The 8,789-nt window shown below is 67.9% G+C and overlaps 1 protein-coding gene across 1 annotated transcript in view; it reads right to left on the bottom strand.

Moving 5' to 3' along the window:
- Window positions 1-770: 770 nt before the first annotated feature.
- COL18A1 (collagen type XVIII alpha 1 chain) overlaps window positions 771-8,789 on the bottom strand; it is a 49,575-nt gene continuing 41,556 nt past the window's right edge. The window contains 10 exon segments of the mRNA XM_045540839.1: window positions 771-2,281; window positions 3,122-3,237; window positions 3,928-4,125; window positions 4,561-4,806; window positions 5,458-5,490; window positions 6,257-6,385; window positions 6,823-6,896; window positions 6,979-7,123; window positions 7,663-7,794; window positions 8,091-8,134. Of these exon segments, the coding sequence (XP_045396795.1) occupies window positions 2,071-2,281; window positions 3,122-3,237; window positions 3,928-4,125; window positions 4,561-4,806; window positions 5,458-5,490; window positions 6,257-6,385; window positions 6,823-6,896; window positions 6,979-7,123; window positions 7,663-7,794; window positions 8,091-8,134 (1,328 nt within the window). The 3' untranslated portion in view covers window positions 771-2,070.

Here is an 8,789-nt window from a genome sequence, read left to right as displayed (position 1 = left end):
GTCCAGGAGAAGGATGGCCTGAGCCACAGCCCGTGGTGTTGGCCAGGGGGACCGTGGTCCCCAGGTGCGTCCCTGCTGGGAAGGGGCCCCACTGGCAGGACAGCAGGACGTGCTGTGTGGAGCCAGGGCTGAGGGTGCAGGAACGTGGCACAACCACACCCTGCACTGGCCACTGGCACACTGTGAACCCCGTGGTCAGCCTGCAGCACAGCGCTCCGCCTGGCGCCCTCACCCAGGGAGGGGCCGCTCACCAGCGTCTGGGTCCCCCAGGGCCTGTGCCCCCCGCCCTGCACAGGCTCTGAGGACGGCGTTGCCGCTGCTCCCCGGGAGCAAGCCAGGTGCTGCCCGTGAGGCCTGCACGGCCCTCGGGTCCAGCAGCTGCGCAGAGAACATGGCACAGACCCCCCCCCAGGCTTGGAGTAGGAGCCCTGAGCGTGTCTGTGCATGTGCATGCATGCCTGTGTGCACACCTGTGTACACACATGCACACCTGCATGCACACACATGCCCACCTACACACACGTGCACACACATGCACACCTGCATACACATGCCCACCTACACACACATGTGCACACACAAGGCCACCTACACACACGTGCACACTTGCGTATACACATGCACACCTGTGTACACACACGCACGTACACATGCACACCTGCACTCCCTCGGCAGGTCCCACCAGCTGGGCCGTCCAGGGACAAAAGCTCTGGAGCCTCATTTTGGGTAATTTTGCCCTTGTGACATAGAAGGCTGCCAGCACACACATCTCAGTGTAAAGGTCATTTTTATTTGGTGTCTGTCTGAACTGGCGCCATGTCACACACGGTCACAGAACCAGCCCCACGGATTTGCTGCAGTCCCGAGGCAGGTGCATGCCGGCCACCCCGTGGTCCACCTGGTGCTGCCCTGTGGGTTTTCTGGGAGACAGTTGGTGACCTGTGCCCAGGGCCAGCCCTCTCAAGTGCTGGTGTGGACAGACGGTGGTGGCCCTCACCCGCTGCCCTGTGCTCCAGCCTTGGCCCCTCGCTGTGGCCGGTGCTGGCTGAGCTGCATCCTTGCTGGGGCTCCCGACTATCCCCTTCACTCTCTGGGCTTCAGAGCCTGCAGCCTGCAGAGGTGAGCCTGGGACTTGGGGTGTTGGGGCTGGGACCTGTGGTCGGCTTCGGCCCCGCTGGGCAAAGGCAGCACTGGGCATCCTCACCCTGGATGGGGGTGCTGGGCACAGGATGAGGGCTCCACACAGGAAGCTGCCACACTCCAACACCTGGGTCCCTCAAAACTCCCAGCTTGGATGTGGCCGGAGTTGAGCTTTCCTGCTGTGGATGTGACCTCACGGGTCACTGGGAGGCCATCGCAGGGCAGAGGCCTGATGACAGTCCCCACGTGCCAGGGTAGGCAATGGACGGAGTCTGGCCACGTCCCAGCCCTGCACACGGCACCGGGGACGGGCCAGAGTCTGGGCCAGCAAAGAGGCGGGTGCCTGTTGCCCTGGTGACCTGAGCTGGCCTGTTCACTGCCAGGAGAGGCTGGGCGGCCACGTGCCAAGCGTGGCCTCAGCCCCTGGTGCCTGGCCGGGGCTGGTCTGCAGATGGGCCTGGGCTTTGAGCACAGAGGGGCACCAGGCAGGAAACTGAGTCCGTGCCTGCCGGGCGATCCAGGGCCCTTGGCGGCACCTGGCAGGCCCAGAGGAGCTCGTGTGCTGGGCGGGTGCGGCCTCCGGAGCAGGAGTCCCGGAGTCGGCCTGTTGCTGCCATCGCGCCGCGGTCTGGTTTGGGCTGAGGCTCCACTTGGCGCCCCCAGGGTGCCCCAAGCCAGGCCAGTGGGCTCTGGGGTTCCCAGGCAGGAGGGGTGGGTGGGCTCACATCTTGGCATCAAGCTTCTGTTTTAAATTTTTTTAAAAATACACTCTTTGGCTTCCTTTTATTTCCCGAGGATTACATGAAATGTGAACTACACATGGACCCCAGCCTGGTCCCCAGGGTGCTGGCCAGATGCTCCCTGTCCGCAGTGGGGCCTCCTCTGGCCCCGCCACCTGTCCCCTGCGGCCACCACGTCTGGGCGCCAGGCCTACTGGGAGCCGCTCACAAAGCTGTTCTCGATGCAGAGCACGACGTAGGCGCCGCGGCAGCTCGCGGCCTGCTGGCCCAGCAGCCTGCCCGCCAGCAGCGAGGACGCCTGGCCCGTGGCCTCGGGGGCCTCTGTCCGCCACGTCTCACAGTAGCTCTCTGTCAGCCGGCGCCCGCTGGGGTCCGAGCCGTGCCACACGCTCTTCTGGGGCCTGCAAGAGGCACCGCCGTCAGCCACGCCCAGACCTGCTCCCCCCGGGCCGAGGAGGGGCCCCAATCCCGGAGGCCACGCGGCTTCCCGGCTGGCTGCCTGTCCATCTGAGGCCGCACCCCACACCCCACGCCGTCCCTGCCGGGCTCCCCCGCCCAGGTGCCTCAGGTGGGTCCTCCCAGCTGGGTGGGCCTGGCCCCACATGACAGAGGCGTCCTGGTGCCACCTGGCTAGAAACAAGCTCCACCTGCCTGGGACCAGCCCCGCCCCACCCAAAGCTGTCACGTCAGGGACAAGGGTGGCCTTGGCAGGTGCATCTCAGCAAGAGGATGGCCAAGGACCCGGCACCTGTCGGGGCACACCTGTGTGACACCTGAAGACACCCTTGTAAAAGCAGAGCCTTGGGGGAACAGGTACCTCACACCTAGTGGGCAGGGGGACATTTGGTGTGACGCCTTTTTGAGGGCATTCCGGCAATTTCTGTCACTGTTTCACATGCAGGCACGCTCTCAGAATGGCCCTTGCAGCTCATCCTCAGTGAGAAGTCACTGTGACGGCACGTGCAGCCCAGGGGGCTGGTTAGTCACGGGTGTGCGGAGCCTGCCAGCCGTGGACCGGAGGGGCCGGGGCGCCCGGGCTGCCCGTGGGGCCAGGCTGCTGGCGCTGGCGCTGAGGGTCAGCTCCCTGAGAGTTTTCTCTGTGCTCTATGGATTCTATAACTTTTACGTGAAAAGCTTGTGTAGGATCAGTTCAAAGACTGGGGTGACACGTTGGAGTCAGGAAGACGGCGCACGTCACCCCTTTGCTGGGAGCTCTGCGCCATCTGCCCTCGGGGACCTACCAGGCCGGGTGTCTCAGGACGTCTCTGCCGTCGAAGGAGAAGATGCGGGCGCCGGGCTTCAGCTGGGCCTGGGAGCCCGAGAACAGGGCCTCCCAGCTGGGAAACAGCACCTCGTCCTGCGGGGCAGAGCAGCGTGTGGGCTTCTCGGTCCCCGGTCACGTCCCGCCCAGGGACAAGGCAGGTGCGCCAAGCCCAGCAGGGTGGCCCTGCAGCCCTGAGAGGCCCCTCGGCTGGGGCAGGGGGACCCCGGACCGTGAGGGGGTGGGCTGGGCCTGGAGGCTGCCCCCCCTGCCAGCTCTGGGCCCCGGGTCTACAAGTCCTCACTGTGGGTGCCGGGGACACTGGTGCTCCCAGGGCATCCAGTGACCACAGCCTGGTCCATGAATAGGAGCCACGGATGAGGCCCCTGACGGGTGCTAGTGAGAGGGGCTGCCAGGGCAGGTGGCCCGGGGGACATTGCCTGACCCTGGGCTCAAGTGTGGGTTGTGTCCTCCCTGCCCTGCCGGGTGTGGCCAGTGGTGCAAGAGCCCCTGGGAACACCCAGGTGGGAGGGGACAGGACGCTGGGAAGCACTGCCCAGGGTGCAGGGGCCGCGCAGGGACTTCGTGGGTGGCCCTGGGGGGTGGCCCGGGGTGCGAGGGGGGTCCTGCCTGGGTTCTCAGGGGTGTGACCCACCCACACCCACTGGTGGCCACCCTGAAGTCACTGGCTGGGGCACGGTGGCCACACCACGGGTGCCTCCTGAGGCCACGCTCAGGTGCGTGTGAGCGGGACCCACCGTGGCCATGTGGGACGGGCCGACCCACCTTGAGGTTGACGATGGGCACGGCCCCGCGGTCAGCACGGCGCACGATGCTGTAGAGGTCCTGCAGCCGCGAGGACAGGAAGGCCCGGAAGGTGCCAGCCAGCCCCGCTGCCCGCGCCTGCTGGAAGCACTGGAAGTCGGCCCCGCGGATGCCGCGCATGCCGCCCGACAGCGGGCTGTTGAGCGCGACCAGGTGAAGCTGCGGAGAGGCCGTACCGCGTCAGGGGCCGCGTCCCATGCCACCCTCACCCTGCGCCAGCCCCCAGAGGCCCACCCCATGGGACAACTGCGGTGGCTCTGCCCAGGACCCTGAGTCCGGACCCCTTGGCCCAGGGTGGCACAGGTGGTGTCAGGTGCCACCGGCCCGAGAAGCAGCCCCCACGTGCCCCCGCCCTCGGCCCTGGGTCCAGAGCAGCAGCTGTGGCCCCCGTGCAAGCAGAGGCTCACCCGCTCCCCGCCTCTCAGCGGCTTAATGTGCGTGGCCAGCCACGGGCCACCAGCACACAAGTCCCAGGCCTGGCTGGCACTGCCACGCCGGCCCCTGCCAGTCACGCCCACACACACCCCTGGCCTGGCGGCCTCTCTGGCAGCTTGGAGGGGCCACATCCACCGCCGCGCCCACCGGGGGACTCACCACCGGCTGGAAGTCCTGGTGGGTGTGCGCTGGGGGGCCCGTGGGGCGCGCCGGCCGGAGGTGCACGTAGGAGCCGTGGTGCGGGGCTCCGGGGTAGGGCTGGGGGGCCGGCAGGCGCGGGGGGCTGGCCAGGATGTCGTCCGCCCGCCAGGGCCGCGCCGTGGAGTGGGGGTGCTCCCGCCGGGGGTATGGGTTGCTGTCGTGCAGCTGCACCACGGGGGGCTGCAGGGCGGCCACCTCGTTGTCCTGCAGGTCAGGAAGCCCGTGGGTGGCTCAGGCACCGGGGGTCCAGGCCCCCCCAGGACGCCCTCCTCCGCCTGCACCCTCTGCTCCTGGAGGGCCAGGGCTGGGCTTCCAGGGGTTGAGCAGGAAGCAGCGCCCTGCCTGGGGTACCCGGGGGTGTGCAGGCAGGGTTTTGGGGGGGCCCTGCCAGCCCACGACGGCCCCTGCTCAGGGCTCCCTGCCGCTGCCCAGGCCCAGGGCCCCCAGCACAGGCTCTTCAGCCCGGGCGGTGGCTTCTACCCCAGCGGGTGCTGCAGGACGACGCAGCCCTTGTTCAGGGGACTAGAAGGTCCTGCCCCCCGCCCGCCCCAGGGCTGTCCCCTGCTGTGCCTGGCGCTCTGGGTGGGGAGGACAAACACACGCCAGATGTGACTTGGGCCCCAGGGAGCCTCTGGCCTCAAAGAGTCATGGACACAGGGTGGCAGCGGAGCCTGGGACGGCCGAGCTGGAGGTGCCACCATGGTCTGTGCCCCCTTTCCAGGCAGGGGCTGACCGCGGGTCACAGGCGGGGCTCCAGGGCTCCCGAGGACCCGCTGCTGCTCGGGAAACTGAGGCAGGGTGTGCCCCTTGTGCCCCGACCTGCCGCGAGTCTCTGAAACAGAAAATGCTCCTTACCGTCCCCCGCGGGAGTGGCGTCCGGGGCTCCAGCTGGAAGAGAGAGGCGGGATTACCGCAGGACCCCAGCGCCCTCCCCACAGCGGGGTCGTCACAAAGCCGGATGCCACCACGACCCCAGCTGCGCCCAGTGCTGCAGGGACCCTGGGAACACAGTGGGCACTGCCGGGACCCACAGCCTCTTCCTGGCCAGAGGAAGGGCCTGGAGCGGAGGCGGGGCCTGGGTAGGTCAGGGCAGCATGGGGGGAGGGGAGGGAGGCGGGAGCTCCCAGCAGTTCAGGGGCTGCCGTCACTGCAGATCAGAGGTGGCTCCGAGGACACAACCGCTGTCCGGGCCCTGGGCTGCCGCCACCGGGCCGCACACTCGCCTGCGATGCCAGGCCTCCCGCAGGGCCCAGGAGCAGGCAGGGCTGCCCGCGGACACGCTCGCTCAGGGTGCGCACACCCCACCGTGCAGGAAGCAGGGTGGGCCCCCGACGCCCCTCTCGGGAGACCCCTGGTCCCGTCCCCAAGAGCATGCCGACGTCACCTTGCAAGTGCTCACGACAGCGAGAGCCGCCGGAGCGAGCAAAGGTCACGCACACAGTGTGCGCATCTGGAAGGGCCAGGCCCCTTTTTGTAACAACCGGCCCTGCCCCTGCTCATGAGGAAGCTCACTGACGAAAGGAAAGGAACCGGACACAGACCGCGAGGAGAAGCCCCGGCTGCCGTCCGCCCGTCCCGCGCGGGGCCTGGTCTCCGCCTGTGTCCCTGGCCCCACCCCGCGCGGGAAGGACGGAAAGCACCCCCCCGAACTCACCCGGACCTTCCGGAACCCGTCCCGGACCCGGACGTAGAGCTCCTCGCGCTCGGCCACGAACATGAGCCAGCCCTCGGGAACCTCGTGCACCTGGTCCAGCAGGGCCTGGAACGTGGCCCACATCCTCACCTGCTGGAGCCCCAGACCACGCAGTGTGGGCCTGCTGCCACCCGCACCGGCCCGGACCCCTAGGTCCCGACGGGGCACGGCTCGGGCTGGCCCGGGCATTTTGGGGTGTCGGGTAGGGAGAGCAGGTGCGTGGATGTGGAGCCATCGACAGTCAAGGCCGGGTGGCCGCCCTTGTGAGCAGCCTGGGGCACCCCGGTCCACCTGGCCTCGGTGCACAGTGGACCCTCCTCCTCCCTGGGCCCCCCCAGCCCCCGGCACCTCCACTGTGGAAACCGCATCTCAGGGCTCCCTGTGCGTCTGCCCCGGGCAGAGCCACCCGGCACGGGGTGTCCGTGGGCCACTGTGACCCAGGGGCGGGCGCTGAGGCTGTGACAGGCCGGGGCCTGTGAACCCATCAGGGGCATGGGGGGCGGGTACCCGGCCACCCAGCTGCTCACCCCTGAGGAGGCACCAGTGGTTCCAGGAGGTCCTGGTGGCCCGGGGGGGCCAGGGGGGCCGGGAACGCTGATAGCTGCAAGAGAGGAACCGCGCTGGAAACGCAGGGGCAGCGGCTGGCGAGGCTCCGCCCCCAGCCCACTCCCTACCCGACTCACTCTGCCTGTGGGGGCCGGGAAATGAAGGGGGCCCTGGAGGGCCTGGTGGGCCGGGGGGGCCCTGGCGCCCCTCGTAGCCGATGCCGGGGGGTCCCTGAGGTCCAGGTGGGCCGGGTGGGCCCCGGATACTCTCTCCTTTGGCACCCTAGGACAGATGACATGGTGCCACGTGCCGTGTGCGGGAGCAGCCAGCCTGCTAACAGCCCCGAGTCCCGGCCACCCCTCAACCTCGGCTGGGGGCTGGGAAGCCAGGCCCTCCCACACTGCCGTTCCCTGGGGGTGCGACCCCAGGGCAGAGACTGCAGCAGCCCCCACAGCAGGGAGGCCCCAGGCGGGAGCAGGGCCTGTGGGTCCCCCAGTCTCCCAGGGTGGGCGGGGCCCAGAGCCCTGAGCGGGTTTGGCCCTGTCCTGCTTGAGGCCCCCAGGACCCTGGGCCTGTCAGGAAGCACCCACGGCTGCAGCATGAGTGCCCCGAGGGAGTGCCGGTGGTGTCCCTGCACCCCCACCTGCCTGCGCCCTGTGCGGGGGGCAAGGACATGTGGGGGCCCCTGGGGGGCTGGGTTTGCAGGGCACAGCGCGGCCTGGGCTGGCATTGGTGGCCGGGCCGGACCTGCCCTGGGCACCTGCTCCTGGGACCTGGGCCGGAGCTCTCTGCACCTGCCCCCAGCCGGGGCCTGGGCTTACCGGGATCCCTGGGTAGCCGGGCGGGCCTGGGGGGCCAGGGGGGCCCGGCACACTGGAGCCGAAGAAGCCGCCGCCCCCGGGCTCACCCCTCTCTCCTTTCTGTCCGACGTCCCCGCGGTCTCCTTTCTCCCCCTGCAAGAGGAAACCCGTGTCTGAGGAAGAAGGGGGCGGGGGGGGTGACACCGACCTCTGACCTCTATAAGCCATGGGGTAGGGGCCCATCCCTCCCACACTGAGGCAAGACAGCCGGAAGCTTCTGGAGCCTGGGCCTGGCCAAGGCCCTGCAGGAAAGGGCTCAGCTCCTGCCCAGCTATCTGGGCCCAGTCCCCCAAAACCTGCCGTGGGGATGGAATGTCCTGAGCGGCCCCCTGGGGTGAGGCCCCCACCTGGGATCTGCTGCCCCCAGCCCGACCCGGGAGGTCACCCACCTTCATTTCAGCCTCTAAGTGCAGGAGGTCGAACGGGAACTGCCCTGTGGAACAACAGGGACAGTGAGTGGCCTGTGGAAGGGACGCCCCATGGGAGGCCCTCCCCGGTCCCCGCCAGTAACTCGCGTGTTTCACTGCACGGATTCCTACTTAACTGATGTTTTTCATGTTTTTGTTAACGATGCTTTTGAAAAACATTTTTAATTATTTGTGACTGAGTTGCCCGGTCTGGTGACATTGGTAACTTACTTACTATCTGCCAGCTTATTCATAGATCCTTCTGGGTTGTTTACACAGAAAAACACGTTGTCTGTGGAAATGGCAGGACGCTTCCTCCCCAGCAGCCCTGTCCCCACCAAGCCGAGGACCCCGCACCTTCCGGAAGGGACAGGAGAAGCCCCTCCCAGGATGCCTATGGCTCCCCCCACATTTCCGTGGTCAGTCTTGGAACAGGCTCGAGTGTCCAGCCGGGCCAGAGACCACTGGAATCCGGGGCTTTCCTGACCCTTCCTGCTTCACACAGGCGTGAACACCCCCCAGCTCCCTCCGTCCCTGACCCTCAGTCCTGTTTCACACAGGTGTGAACACCCCACGGCTCCCTCCGTCTCTGACCCTCGGTCCTGTTTCACACAGGTGTGAACACCCCCCAGCTCCCTCCGTCTCTGACCCTCAGTCCTGTTTCACACAGGTGTGAACACC

Source organism: Lemur catta, chromosome 1 (assembly GCF_020740605.2).
Source record: "Lemur catta isolate mLemCat1 chromosome 1, mLemCat1.pri, whole genome shotgun sequence".
NCBI classification, from domain to species: domain Eukaryota; kingdom Metazoa; phylum Chordata; class Mammalia; order Primates; family Lemuridae; genus Lemur; species Lemur catta.
Note: the sequence above shows the minus strand (reverse complement) of the source record. Positions and strands in the feature narration are given on the sequence as shown.